We start from the raw sequence: 14,336 nt of genomic DNA on the forward strand, positions 1-14,336 counted from the left end.
CTGCTTTGGCTCAATCAGAAAATACAGAGAGCTGCCGTGCAATTTATATTTTTAATACAGTTGAGCTAAACACAGTTATTTGACTTCAATTACTCTTGTCAAAATGCTTGGGAAACACTTGAGTACAAAATACAGATCACATTCCAAACTGGTCAGAAGGTCCTAGAGAAAAACAAGAGGGTGGATTCATTTCGTGAGATCCGTGGTCTAGCAACAGATCCCTAAGTAAGACAACTGGGGCCCCTTCAGAGCTGCAAGGTTTATCAATGCTAAAAGTGAAACCGCTGATCAGGACCATGATGTTAGGTTAAGTGGGAAGTCGCTTTTCCTTTCTGTGTTTCTTTTCAAAGTGCACACAAAGTCAGGAAAACAATCTCTAGCAAATTCTCTGGCACAAGACATCCACATTAATATGGAATTGCCCAGAAATAGCTAAACCACCTATTATAGCAGTACTTCCTGTGCCCTGGGGTGGTTAATGCCCATAGGCCAGACGCCAGCAGGGAGAAGTAGAACCTGGTTCAAACCGAAGTTAACTTTCTCCAAAAGCAGGTGGGCCAAAACTCAAGGCCAAATATAGTCTTCTTCGCTTAATGTATTCAGTTATGTATACTTCCTTTGGGGGCTCCTGGGTGGCTTAGTCAGTTAAGCGTCAGACTTTGGCTCAGGTTACGGTCTCACCATTTGTTAATTCGAACCCCACATCGGGCTCTCTGCTGTCAGCACAGAGCCCACTTTGGGTCCTCCCCTTCTATGCCCTTCCCCCCCACCTCAAAAATAAATAAATATATATACTTCCTTTACGTAATGGCACTAGCTTCCCAGCTAGAGACTCACGCATAAGCCCGGGTTGAATATAACTAGTGTGCGCTGGGAAAGACCGCTGCCTGTCACTTTCCTCTTCTCTGTCTGGATGAACAATAACCACCAGACTGGAATAGACCTTGAAGTTTTATAGTCTGAGTCCTTGTGGCTTTCCAGAGGAAAAAAATCATCCACTCCCCTAAATCCCCACCCTACCACCCACTCTCTCCCGAGTGACTCCAGCACTGGAGCCTCTAATCTCTCTTGAGCCATGTCCTCTCCCAGTGGGCCATCCACTTTACTGTTACGTCTCACCTCACTCATCACAATTGTTCATGCCCCTCTTGCTTGGTCTTCTGCTGGTTTAAAAAAAGATTTCCTCTGGGGCACCTGGGTGGCTCAGTTGGTTAAGTGTCCAACTTCAGCTCAGGTCATGATCTCACGGTTTGTGGGTTTGAGCCCCCCCTAGGGCTCTGTGCTGACAGCTCAGAGCCTGGGGCCTGCTTCGCATTCTGTGTGTGTGTGTCTCTCTCCCTCTCTGCCCCTCCCCCACTCACATTCTGTCTCTGTCTCTCAAAAATGAATAAATGTTAAAAAAGAATTGTAAAAAAAGATAGCCTCTGGCATAAGGTTTGAAAGATATTTTATTTTATTATTATTCGTTTTTTTTAAGTAGGCTCCATGCCCAATGTGGAGCCTGAACTCAAAACCTTGCGATCAAGAGTCGCACGCTCTACCCATGGAGTCGGCCAGGCACCCCTGAAAGATATTTTAAAGAACATTCAGTAACAGGATGTTCCCTTGAGGAAAGGACAATCAGTGTTGCTGAGAAAGCAACTTCTAAGAGCACCAGTTGGGCCAATTCTTTGAGTTCTGGATTAAGCAACCTTTTCATTCCCCCCCCCCCCCAGAGCAAAATAGGCAAAGCAACAGAAGCAGACCCCGCATAAACGAAATTGCTCATTAACTTGGAACATCCTATCTGCCCTGAATTCATTCAATCAACAGATACTTACTGAGTACTTACTAGGTGTCAGACATTTTCCCAGGCACTTGGGGTATATTCATGAATAAAAGAGATCCCTGCCCTTACAGAGCTCACATTCTCACAGAGGGAAGTGGGTGAGAAATAATAACCTTCATAAATAAGTAAGCTGCAAGCTCTATCAGAAGATGGTTAATGCTATGAAAAAAGAGAAAAGGATCAGAGATCCAGGGGTGGGTGGGGAAGTGGGCTGTGATTTTAAATATTCAGGTCAGAGGTGGCTCCTGAGGGAAAGGCCCAGTGTAAGGGGTGGGGTGGAGGGTTCTAGGCAAACGGAAAAGGCCTTTGCTCTGTCTTCTAAGTAGGATGGGAAACCTGGAGCTGTGAGCAGGAGACTGACATGATCTAACTTGTGTTTCATCAAGATCATTCCAGTTGCCACACTGAGACTACACCTAAAGCAAGTAGGTCCCTTAATAGCTCCAAATTTTTTCCTGATCTGAAAACGGGTATCAAAAATGCCTAACTGTATCGCAACTTGCTATGAAGTTCAAAGTCAGTCTTTATAGAAAGCATTGTGAAAATTATGAACTGATATATAAATTGTAGTTATTTTAGAATTTATTTACTATTATTATCACAATGAATACTATTAACTCTATCCCACTAAAACCTAAAGCTGCCTTAGCTGTTACCTAAATGTGGATTTAAAAATGAAATGAGTATTTTTAAAAAATAAAAACCAGACAGACCAGCAGAAGTCCACACTCTTGACAGAAAGGTAGCTCCGAATTGACAATGAGATAGTAACCACCGCATATAATGAGATAGTAACCACTCATGTAAATATTTTTGTAACAGGTAACATTTGGGTTATTCCTGTAGGTTGCCCTTGTACCAAGGGCCTTACCCTCATTATTTCACTGAATTCTCATAAATGTTCTATGAGGTAGACACTGTTATTACCCTATTTTAGAGAATAAAGTAGAATAATTTGCCTAGGGACACACAACAGTGAAGCAGTATTAGCATATGTCATAGCTAGGAATCCCAACCATTAACCTACAATGCACTCTGCCATTAAATACCATACAGCAAAACCTTTGGCAGTTCTGTTCTTTATTTTGGGATTGGGTTTTGCCCAAGATAAAGTGCTTTTTAAAAACAAAACTTTGGGGCCTCTGGGTGGCTCAGTAGGTTGAGCGTCTGACTTCAGCTCAGGTCATGATCTCACAGCTCATGAGTTCAAGCCCCACGTCGGGCTCTGTGCTGACAGCTCAGGGCCTGGAGCCTGCTTTGGATTCTGTGTCTCCCTCTCTCTCTGCCCCTCCACCACTTGTGCTCTGTCTCTTTCTGTCTCTCAAAAACAAATAAACATTTTTTAAAAATTAAAAATAAATAAAAATAAAACTGTTTTGAAATTATTTTCAATTTATAAGAGATAGTACAATTTATTTCCTATTTCAGCAGAAATAGTACAGAGTTCTTGTACACCCTTCACCAGCTTCCCTTAATGATAAGATCTTACATAATGATAGTACAATGACCAAAACCAGGAAAGTGACTTTAGTACAGTACTATTCACCCAAATACAGACTGTATTCAGATTTTACCAATTTTTGTTCTGTTTTATTGGGGGGAGGGGTTCTGGTATAGAGTTCCATGAAATTTTATTACAGGTACAGATTTGTATACAATTACAGAATTGCTTCAACACCAAAAAAAAGTGCTCCCTCATGCTTTAGGAACATCCTACCCAAGCTAATCCCTGACTAGAGTCATCACTGTAAGTTTGTCATTTTGAGAATGTCATATAAATGGAATCATACAGCGTGTAACCTTTGAGATTGACTTTGTTGACTCAGAATAATGCCCTTTAGACAAAGTACTTCCTCGCTCATGTCTCTTAAAGACAGCTCTTACGTCACAGAGGGGGGCAGGAAACAAGTGGAATCAAGAGGGAAAAAGCACATGGCCTTCTTGTTCACGAATGTGCTTGCTTAAAGCAAGTATCAACAATCAAGACTCTTTAAACCACTTATCTACTTAGCACTCTCTTTGTAGAAGGGCTTGGGAAAATTGACTTGAGTTAATTTCAAAATACAACGGCTTCTCCCTGCAAACCCGGTTTTGCATCAGCATGTGAAGCATAAAACTCCCCACACATCTCTGGTCAGGATGGCATCTCGTTCCCCAACATGAACTTTTGAGATAGATTCAGATATCACTAAAGTGTCCTCAAAATTAAACACAGATGTAAAGAAGAAGAAGACTGTTTTATGTAGTTCTTTTACAATGTTACAAAATTCAGCTGCTTGGGACTGGTCCACAGATAGAGCTGATTTGATGGAACTTGACGTGTCCAGCACCAGCCCCGTGGTGGGAAGCCCACACTGTTGGACCTTTCTCCCTGGACTTCCTTAAGCCCTTTGTGTCTACAAAATGGGTGTAAAAAAATCTGCTCTATTAATGTCACAGAACTGGTTAGAAATATAAATGAGAAGAGATGAGAAGGAGTATATAAGTGCAAAAGCCATCATACAAATACAAGTTACTTCATTATGACAATGTTCCTTTGTCCCAGTGAAGGGATCTCTGACTCAGAGTCTGTTTGTTCACGTGTTTGTTCATTAGTTGACTCATTCATTCACACAGTTCTGATGTGCCAGGCGCTATGTTGGGTGATGGTGCTAAGATAACTAATAACTAATATGTAATAATCACACTAATTAATAATTTGGGGTGGGGAGACATGTAGATGGCTGTGCTTCCATGTGGGAGGAGGTGCAAATGTTATGGAAGAGGCACTGTGGATACACAGACAAGGACAGGGTGTCCAGAAAGATTTTCAGAAAAGAAATATATATGGGTACACGGATGTCCACATAAGTAACAGCAACAACAACCACCGCCAGAATAAAACAACCTCCATGCTCATCAACAAGGGAGTAGTTAAATAAATTATGGTCCATTCATGCACTGAGGCAATTGCCATAAACATTGAGAGGCCCATGAGTACCTACATGGAAAGATCTACAAGTCTTGGTGATCTATCTATGTGTATATGTACATATGTGAGTATACTTAAGGGAGAAAGAAGGAAGTGAACCAATGGTTCACATTGTGTGTGACATCTGTATGGAGAGTGAAAGTGTGGAGATTCAAGGGAGACTTGACCATTTTGCTTTGGTATGTAACCATGGTTTGAATGTCTTACAATGAACATGTGTTCACACATTACTTGTGTAACAAAAAGGCTGAAATTAATCTGCACATGTCTTATCACTCCAATTTGAAGGAAAATAATTTATATACTTACATCCACCCAAGGGTATATATTCACAGAAGAAGTTTGAAAGGAAACACACCAGTGTTTTCGTCATAACTATAAATGTGTAATGAGATGTAAAAATACTTTCTGAATTTTCTACATTTTAAACATGGAAGCATTTAATAGTTATGTGAAATAAAGTTAAAAATCTTGTCATTTTGAAGTAATTATAGATTCACAGAAAGGTGTAAAGAAATATAGGGGGAAGTTGGGGCACCTGAGTGGTTCAGTCGGTTGAGCATCTAACTTCGGTTCAGGTCATGATCTCCCGGTTTGAGTTCGAGCCCCACATCAGGCTCAGAACCTGGAGCCTGCTTCAGATTCTGTGTCTCCCTCTCTCTCTGCCCCTCCCCCACTCATGCTCTCTCTGTCTCTCAAAAATGAATAAACGTTAAAAAAAATTTAAAGAAATATAGGGAGAAGTTTCATGTATCCTTCACCCTACCTCCCCAATGTTAACATCTTATATAACCATAGCACATTGTCGAAACCAGGAAATTGACATTCGTACTATCCACAAAGCTTACTTAGATTTTACCAATCATACATAGACTTGTTTGTGTGTGTGTGTGTGTGTGTGTGTGTGCGCGCGCGTGTGCATGCATGTAGTTCTATGTAAGTTAATCACATATGTAGCTTAACAGTTCCATGTCATTTTTAAAAACACATTATTAGGCTACAAACTGCTCTATTTCTTTTTTTTTTTTTAAATGTTTATTTATTTTTGAGACAGAGACAGAGCATGAACGGGGGAGGGGCAGAGAGAGAGGGAGACACAGAATGGGAAGCAGGTTCCAGGCTCTGAGCCATCAGCCCAGAGCCCAACGCGGGGCTCGAACTCGCGGACCGCGAGATCGTGACCTGAGCCGAAGTCGGACGCTTAACCGACTGAGCCACCCAGGCGCCCCCTCTTTTTTTTTTTTTTTTTTAACGTTTATTTATTTTTGGGACAGAGAGAGACAGAGCATGAATGGGGGAGGGGCAGAGAGAGAGGGAGACACAGAATGGGAAGCAGGCTCCAGGCTCTGAGCCATCAGCCCAGAGCCCGACGCGGGGCTCGAACTCAGGGACTGCGAGATCGTGACCTGAGCTGAAGTCGGACGCTTAACCGACTGAGCCACCCAGGTGACCCCAAACTGCTCTATTTCTATTTTACTCCTATCTTCTCTACCAAAGAAAAAAAATCTTCAAGTTAAAAAAAAGTAAAATAAAAATTGTAGTGAACTTGAAACCCAAGATAGGTTGTAGTTCTAAGAGTATACCACCATTTAGAAATAAATCAGGTCTCCCATCAGAGACAAATTATATATAGCCTTGGATACGAAAAAGATTTTGCAGATGTTATCGCAGAAACACACTTCTACTTTCTAAGAAAACACAAACGAGGAAAAGTTGCAGAGGAACAGAGATAGATTTTGTCCCTAGTTTCATCAAATGCTACTGATCCTGGTAAGGACAGAATCACTAAGAGAGAGAAATCCATAGCAAAACTTAAGACAGGGCTATCAACGGGCACTTGAGTGGCTCAGTCAGTTAACTATCTGACTTTGGCTCAGGTCATGATCTCACAGTTCCTGGGTTCAAGCCCCACATCGGGCTCTCTGCTGTCAGCACAGTGCTTGCTTCTGATCTTCTGTCTCCCTCTCTGCCTCTCCCCCCGACCCCCCCCACATGCACCCTCTCTCTCAAAAATAAATAAACATTATAAAAAAATGGGGGGGAAGAGAGGGCTATCAAACTGGTGCCTGTAAGAATGCAGAAAACTGTCACATCTAGGAGTTAGGTTCACCAACAAATCAGGTCTGATTTCAAGATGAATTCCAAGCTGGTTTCCAGACATTCTGTGATAGTTATTAGCCCAAGGTATCGAGAACATCTCAGAAGATAAGTTGCAGAAATAAATGGGGTGAAAAAGAAAACCAAGCAGATTTACTAGTGGTTAAACAGTGGCCAAGAAAGTTGATTTAATGAACTGATGTCAACTCAGAGGCTGCCTTTATCAACAGACCACTGGACTCTGCCCTTGGTTAGAATAAAATCTAGATTTTCATCAACAACTTGAAAGAGACACAAACGGCAGCTGGCACAAAGCAGGGGGATGATTTGTTAACCAACGAGGGAAATGAGGTTCCAAGTGGCCTCAGTGGGCTGAGTCAATGGCTTAAATTTTTGTAAGGATAAATGGTAGGCTGAAATTCCAAAAATAATACATACACAAGAAATAGGAGCGCTCTGGGGCACCCAGGTGCCTCAGTTGGTTAGGCATCTGACTCTTAAAAAAATTTTTTTTTTAAATGTTTTATTTATTTTTAAGACAGAGAGAGACAGAGCATGAGTGGGGATGGGGCAGAGAGAGAGGGAGACACAGAATCGGAAGCGGGCTCCAGGCTCTGAGCTGTCAGCACAGAGCCCAACGTGGGGCTCGAACTCACAAACTGTGAGATCATGACCTGGGCCAAAGTCAGACGCTCAACGGACTGAGCCACCCGGGCGCCCTGAGGCATCTGACTCTTGATTTCCATTCAGATCATGATCTCACAGTTCCTGAGTTCAAGCTCCACATCAGGCTCTGTGCTGGCAGCCTGGAGCCTGCTTGGGATTCTCTCTCTCCATCTCTCTCTCTCTCAAAATAAATAAATAAACATTAAAAAAAAAAAAAAAAGAACCAGGACAGCTTTGACTTTGGAGTAACTGATGAGATAAAAGACCTGAGGATTTCAGTTAACCTCAAACTATTAGCCTTCATCAAAAAAGTAATGCAAACTGCATTACCAAGAATATTGTGTCCAAAACACATCACCGCGGCCTCCACTGAACTTATGCGTGTCTTTTCAAAACAACACCGGGGCACCTGGGTGGCTCAGTTGGTTAAGCATCTGACTTCGGCTCAGGTCATGATGTCACCGTTCATGAGTTCGAGCTCCGCATCAGGCTCTGTGCTGACATCATGGAGCAGGGAGCCCACTTAGAGGTCTGTGTCTCCCTCTCTCTTTGCCCCTCCCCTGCTCATGCTCTGTTTCTCTCTTTCTCTCAAAAATAAAATAAATATTCAAAACAACACCAACATCACTAAACTCTCTCAGAAAATAGAGATGGTAGGGATACTTCCTAACTAGTTTTATGAGGTCAACAATACCCTAATACCAGAATCTGACACTACAAAAACAAAATTACAGCCCATTTCCCTCATAAGCATTTTTGTACAATAAGGAATTTAGCTTTTGTCCCTTATAATTTCCTGAGTGACAGGAGTGGCTTTGTTACACTAATGAGGTGACTCACAATTGGCCCCTACAGAAACTGGTCAAGAGAATGACCAGCCATGTGATAAGAGGGTTGAGGAGTCTGGAGATTGTGTTCAATCACATGGCCAATGGTTTAGGCTTTCTTTCTTTCTTTTTTTTTTTTTTTAAATGTTTGTTTATTTTTGAGAGAGAGAGAGAGAGAGAGACAGAGACAGAGGGCAAGCAGGGGAGGGGTAGGGAGACAGGGAGACAAAGAATCTGGAGCAGGCTGCAGGCTCTGAGCTGTCAGCACAGAGCCCAATGTGGGGCTCGAACCCACAAACCATGAAATCATGACCTGAGCTGAAGTCGGATGTTCAACCAACCGAGTCACCCAAGTGCCCCCACATGGCCAGTGATCTAATCGGAAGTGCCTATGTAAGGAAACCTCCACAAAAAAAATCTGCTCCCCAAAGCTTAGTAGAGTGGCCTTTTCCTGGATCTGCCAGGAGGGTGAAACACCCTAATTCAAAGAGGAGAGGGCACAGAAGCTCTGCATTGAGGACCCTCCCAGATATCACCCAAGGCGTATGTCTTGTAACGAAACTGTAATCATTAAGTATTGTAAATATTTCCTGAGTTCTTATGATCATATGATAAAAAAAATACAATTTTTGGCAAACTGAGAATAGAAAGAAACATCTTCAACCTAGTGAAAGGCATTGTCCCAAACCCACAGTTTATTTCATACTTGGTGACTGGGACAGACACGTCCACTCTCCCCACTTTTATTTGGCATTGTGCTGGAGTCTTGGCCACTAAAATAAGGAAAGGGACAGAGATAAAAAGACAAGGATTGGACAGATAGAAGTAAAATTGTCTCTACTTGCAGGTGACATGTCTACATAGAAAATCCAAGGAATCTACAAAACAACAACAATAAAGCCCTCTTAGAATTAATACATCAATGTCACAAGGTTGTAGGATGTAAGACCCACATACATAAATCCATTTATTTTCTATATACTAATAGTAAACAATTGGGAAATGAAATCAAATGTGCTACTTACCAACACCAGCAACATAAAATATTTAAGAATCCCTTTAACAAGTGACCTATAAGACCTCTACATCAAAAACTATTAAAAAAATTCCTGAGAGAAATTAAAGGAGACCTAAATAAGTGGACAGTGTGTGTTCTGGGATCAGAAGTCTCCATATTATTAAGATGTGATCTCTCCCTAAATTGATCTAGAAATTCAGTACAATTGCAGAAGTGCCTGGTTGGCTCAGTTGGTTAAGCATCTGACTCTTGATTTTGGCTCAGGTCATGATCTCATGGCCGTGACATCGAGCCCTGCTATGCTGGGTGTGAAGACTGCTTAAGATTCTTTCTCTCCCTCTGCCCCCTAAGCCCCCGCTCCATGCGCATGCACTCTCCCTCTCTCTCAAAAAAAAAAAAACCAATTAAAAAAAAAAATAGAGTTGCGGGGTGCCTGGGTGGCTCGGTTAAGCGTCCGACTTCAGCTCAGGTCATGATGTCGCAATCTGTGACTTCAAGCCCTGCGTTGGGCTCTGTGCTGACAGCTCAGAGCCTGGAGCCTGCTTCGGATTCTGTGTCTCCCTCTCTCCGTCCCTCCCCTAGTCACACTGTCTCTCTGTCTCTCAAAAATGAATAAACGTTAAAAAAAAAAAAATTGCAAACAAAATCACAACAGACTCTTGCAAAACTGTCAAGCTGATTCTAAGATTTATATGAAAATAGGCAAAAGACCCGAAGTGACACTTCACCTAGAGGATATATGACTGGTCTATAAGCACAAGAAAAAAATGCTAAAATCTTTTCTAAATAGAATTTAATATTAGACATTAGGGAAATAAAATGCAAATTGAAAATTTACCATTTCACATCCACTAGGGTGTCTAAAATGAAAAAACTAACCATAGCAAACGTTGGCAAGGTTGTAGATAGGTCATCTGGAATGCTCATCCACTGTTGCTGGGAATAGAACTTGGTGTAACTTCAGAACACAGTTTGGTGGTTTCTTTAAAAGTTAAACATATACCTAGTATTCGATCCAGCAATTCTTCTCCCAGGTATTATCCAAAACAAAAGAAAAACATATGTCTCCCAAAAAACTTGCACACAAGTATCTGTAGCTGCTTTATCATAGCCAACTCCTGTAAACATCCCAAATGTTCACCACACAGACAAACAAAATGTAGCATATCCATACCGTAACAGCGCTATTAGCACTAAGCACAAAGTACTCCTACAACAACACAGATGAATCCCAAAAATGTCACATTGAGGGAAAGAAGCCTGAGACAAAAGAATATACACTTTGCGACTCCATTTATTTAATGTTCAAGAGCTAGCAAAACAGGGGCGCCTGCCTGGGTGGCTCAGTTGGTTAAGTAATCCGACTCTTGATTTCGGCTCAGGTCATGATTTCATAGTTCGTGAGATCAAGTCCCGTGTTGGGCTCTATGCTGACAGCGAGGAGCCTGCTTGGGATTCTCTCTCTCTCCCTCTCCCCGGCTAGCGTGCACTCTCTCAAAACAAGTAAATAAACATAAAAAAAAAAAAAAAAAGAACTAGCAAAACTAATCCGTGATGACAGATATCAGTACACCATTGTCTATGAGAGGTGGGGACTGATGGGAAGGGAGCCTGAGGGGCATTCCGAGGTGATGACAATGTTCTATGCCTTGATTGAAGGGGTGGTTACATGCGTGTCTACATTTATCAAAACTCACTGAGTTGTGCATTTAAATTCTACACAACTTAACTGTATGTCAGTTTCACCTCAATAAAAACAAATGTCTTTACAGGACTTCAGAGTTACCATCCTAGCAGGGGTGGGGTGTATTTTCCAAATTGACTTTGAAACTGAAAAGTAGCTTGATTATCAGCTTCTTGGGGAGACTCAAAAATAATTCAGATGGAGGGAGAGAAAACCCTAATATTCCTCGTGGAGTCAGGAGTTAGGAAAATGATCCAGAGATAAAACCGAGGGGCTGGCATTCATTTGCTGGTCTATTCTTGCCATGAATATTCAGTGAGTGCTTCTATGAGTCAGGCACTGCCTTGGGACAGACAAAGTCCTTGTCCTTGCTGAGCATATACTCTCTGAGAAGACAGACAAGGAAGCTACAGAAATAAATGGGGTGACTATAGACTGTGGCGAGTGCAACACATGACTGGGAGTCCATAAAGAGGTGGGAAGGTCCGAAAATAGTTGAATGACCAGGAAAGGCTTCCCAGAAGAAGTAATATTTGAGTTGTGTCATGGGGCAGAGGGCAGAGGGCAGAACAGTGCAGGCAGACAGAAGAAAGGATGCAAAGGTCCTGAGGCAGGAAGGAGGGCAATGTGTCTGAGGAAATGACAGACAATCAGGATGACCGGTGCTTAATAAGCAGGGAGAAGAAGGTGCGTCGGGGTTGGGTTGGAGAGTCGGGCGGAGGCCAGAGCTCACAGGGCCGATGGGCAGGGACAGGAATGAGTCTGAGTGACAGTCTAAGACGACAGGGAGCCACTGAGGAGGATGGATTGGAGTGGGGACAGGGCTGGAAGCGAAGAGACCAGTTAGGGAGCTACTTACTGCACTGGTAGGGTGCTGGCAGCGGTGTGGAGCAGGGAAGGAGAGAAAACAGATTCAGGATGCGCTGTAGAAGCAGAATGGACAGAACTTGCTGATGCATTTGGCATGAAGAATGAGAAAGAGGAAGGCTGGGCCAATGGTGATACCATTTACTAAGATGGGGAATTCTGGGGCAAAGTGAGTGTGGAGAGGAGGTGGAACAGGAGTTTCATTTTAAGATACTTATGTACCAGCAAGTGAAAATGCCAAGGAGGCCCTTGGATACATGAGCCTGGACCTCAGAAGAGAGGGCTGGGCCAGGACACAAAGCCCAAGGCCACCGTTGCACAGATAGTATTGAAGCCAAGGACAGAGAGGAACTCTCCCAGGGTGGCGGGAGTGTCTCAGAGTGAAAAGAAGTGGGTCCAGGGATGCGCCTGTCAAGGGCAGAGGAGAAGCAGTGGGGTGGGAAGGAAGCCAGGAAGACTGTTGCCAGAGGTTCACCCCTGTGTTCTCAGAACCTAGAACAGCCCCTGGGATACAGCACTCCCTGGCAAGATGGTCGCTGACTGCATGAACAAAGGAAGGATTTGGGGGTGGTGCCCTTGCTAGATGTTGCTGAAAAGATGCCACGAGAGAAGCCAGAGAGGAGTCCACCGGCTTTCGTAGCGCGGGAAACAGCAAGGGCATTGACTCCAAGAGCCTTGTCAGGGAGGTGACGGGAACGAAGCCGAGATACTTCCATTCGGATGGGAATCAAGATGACCACCATCAGCGCGGCCACAATCCACAATGACTCAGTCATCCCACAGCAGTGCCGCGTGACCAGTGGGGTTCCCTGCTGTCAAACCTCACATCAGGGGTCTTTGCGTCAAGTGGTTTCCTGAAGTGCATGGCCTGCCAGGCCAGCCAAGCGCCGGCTGCAATGGGAGGTATGAGCAAGACTCCCCCTGCCTGGGCTCAGGGACTCCGGCCACGTCGCTAACTTAACCACAGACACCCTTCAGGGCATTCACCCACTTCCCAGCCCTGGCTTGTGAATTCTCACTGCCAGGGTTTCTTTTCCACGTACCCTCACCTCAGCTGCCACACCTGCGTTTCATTCTCTTCTATCCGCTGCTAGTGCAAGGCAGTGGTCACCAAACTTGTGATCCCTCTCACTATTAGAAAGGAAACAATAAGTCACACGACTCAGACTTACCAGGCACAGTTAGAACAGAAGGGGATTTTTCTGGCTGTTCATTAACACGGCTGCTGTTCTGAACCCAGAAAATGTTGACAGGCTCAGGAGGGCCCACGGCCTGACAGGTGAGGTTGAAGGCTGTGTTTCTTGTGATATTCATGCTCTCAGGCTGCCTAGTAAAGTGAGGAAGTCCTGCAGAGAAAGAGTTCAGGGAAAGAATGTTTCAGATCTTCAAGCAAAGGCAGAGCCCCAAGGGGAATGGAGACTGTTCTAGAACTTGGCAATAGATTTCTTTATATACCATCCCTGGTCTGAAATGGCTAGTTTGCACCTTCTGAAAGTTGGCTGAGAAAGAATAGAAGCTAATTCTTACCCAACTAGCTCCAGCCGGCTTTCTAGGACACTTTCTCAAAGGGGTTATGATGGTGATTCAGAACTGGTTTTACCAGAAGGGAGGCCTGGCGGTGTTGAAATCAGGCATTATTCCAACTCCAGGGACAGGCTGGCACGTTTTTCAGTGTTTCTTACCAAATTACACATGGAGTGAAAACAAAGCTACGTAATAGGTCCACCTGTTTTTGAGGACAATCCACTGAGTGTGTCCCTTTAAGATGAATGATAATGAATTTAAACATCTGTACACTTGTACAGGGCTTATACAGGGCTGGCCATTTTTCAAAGTGCATTCTAATGATAACAGTGTAGACACAGTTACACACTTCCAATCCTAAGATCTTTGACTGTTATTCAGAATCGAGGCCATAAGGAAGGGAACTTTAGAAATACCTCAGAGAAAGCCAGTGAGTACGTACTTGGAGCATATGCTAAAAAATTAACAAGTCAAGTTAACCGTCCTCAGGCACTTAAACCATGTTCTTTGAGGATTGGGAACTCACAGATCTGGTCCCAGAAGGAATGATGTGGGAGTGGCATAATGAGCTTCTTTATTCCTATCTCAAAGTTTTGCAAAACTCCATTTGGACCTAATGTGATCCTGCCCTGGGCATTTTGTTGGGATTCTGACAAGTTAAATGTCCTCTCAACATTTTCCCAACATTTACAGCAAATGTAGGAACACTACCATCCTCCACACCCCCACTTTCCCCTAGGGCTGGTGCTGACATAACCCTGAGGAGGCATTAGCTGTCCAGCCTGGGATGGGCCTAGAGCAGAGCGCTAACACAGACTCCTCTGAGGGGCCTCCCCACCTCAGGCCTCCTGCAG

General features: G+C 43.5%; 1 protein-coding gene across 2 annotated transcripts in view; it reads right to left on the minus strand.

The window, feature by feature from the left end:
* MERTK (MER proto-oncogene, tyrosine kinase) overlaps positions 1 to 14,336 on the minus strand; it is a 124,830-nt gene that overhangs the window by 71,570 nt on the left and 38,924 nt on the right. For both annotated transcript variants that reach the window (XM_027033727.2, XM_027033726.2), the window contains exon 4: positions 13,131 to 13,304. In XM_027033727.2, the coding sequence (XP_026889528.1) occupies positions 13,131 to 13,304 (174 nt within the window). The remainder of the gene's footprint in view (positions 1 to 13,130; positions 13,305 to 14,336) is intronic.

The sequence above is a fragment of the Acinonyx jubatus genome, chromosome A3 (genome assembly GCF_027475565.1).
Source record: "Acinonyx jubatus isolate Ajub_Pintada_27869175 chromosome A3, VMU_Ajub_asm_v1.0, whole genome shotgun sequence".
Taxonomy (NCBI): Eukaryota; Metazoa; Chordata; class Mammalia; order Carnivora; family Felidae; genus Acinonyx; species Acinonyx jubatus.